Genomic DNA, 1,043 nt, shown 5'->3' with positions numbered 1-1,043 from the left:
AAAGCGAATTTTACATTACGCCACGATTTTTCCAACTCTGTATGCAGTGCATCGAAAATAGAGCAAGAGTTATATTCAAATAAGCTCCGTCGATGGTCGTAATTAAATTAGCGAAACACTACATGCGTTTATAAAATTCAAACATAAAACAAACTGATGAATGTTAAATAATGTTTAACTAATATTTTCGCAATGAAACTAGTCAACGCACAGCTACGTTTTGTGTTAGCACGACCTGATCTAATGACGTCCCTGTTCTCTACAATATAAATATTTTTATGCAAGCACTGAAAGTCATAAAGAAAGTGATAGTTTAGTGCTTGAAGTAATTTACTGTTTCTAATTGAAAGTAAACTTTAAAAATCAATATTATTGATTTTTTATGTCCCGACCAGCGAAATTATAATTTATCTTTGTATTGCAACGATGGAAAGTGGATACACGCTCGAACATTTTGGATTTTCACCAAATGAGGTTTCTTTAGAAAGACGATGTTTTGTGGAGAAATGTTTGGATATATTATTGGATAATATTATAAAGCGTTTGGTAAACTCGGAAGAGAGGAACAATTTATTGGCTAAAGAAAAAGATTGTGTGATTAAAAGTATTTTGAAGTCTATGGAAAGTCATTTATCCAAAATTAATGATTTTGATAGTAAGTTATTTTCGGTACCTGAATATGTGTTGTTACCGCGCGATTGGGATCACATGAAAGAAAACACGGAACGAGATGAAGAAGAACAGGAGCAAAAAGTGCAAGAATTAAAGCAAAAATTCCTCCAGAATTCTTTTATATTGGCTTCATTAAAATTGGAGAATGCAAAATATGATGGGCTGAAAGATATATACGCTGATGAAACGTGTGCTCAAGATGAATTAATGCAAATGTTGTATAAATACGACAATGAAATTTCATATGAGCTTATACAGACTATTAAAACCATGCTTGGAAAAAAAACTATGATAAATATGCCTGAAGATAGTAATTAATACTTCGAAAATAAATCGTAGTTTTCCTTAACAAATTCCAAAGACTTTACAAC

General features: G+C 31.4%; 1 protein-coding gene across 1 annotated transcript; it reads left to right on the top strand.

Annotated features, from left to right (window-relative positions):
- The first annotated feature begins 426 nt into the window (after positions 1-426).
- LOC119643304 lies at positions 427-990 on the top strand. The gene has a single exon (XM_038042646.1). It carries the CDS (start codon positions 427-429, stop codon positions 988-990), a length of 564 nt encoding a protein of 187 aa, XP_037898574.1.
- The last annotated feature ends 53 nt before the right edge of the window (positions 991-1,043 follow it).

Source organism: Glossina fuscipes, unplaced genomic scaffold (assembly GCF_014805625.2).
Source record: "Glossina fuscipes isolate IAEA_lab_2018 unplaced genomic scaffold, Yale_Gfus_2 60162, whole genome shotgun sequence".
Classification (NCBI taxonomy): Eukaryota; Metazoa; Arthropoda; class Insecta; order Diptera; family Glossinidae; genus Glossina; species Glossina fuscipes.
Note: the sequence above shows the minus strand (reverse complement) of the source record. Positions and strands in the feature narration are given on the sequence as shown.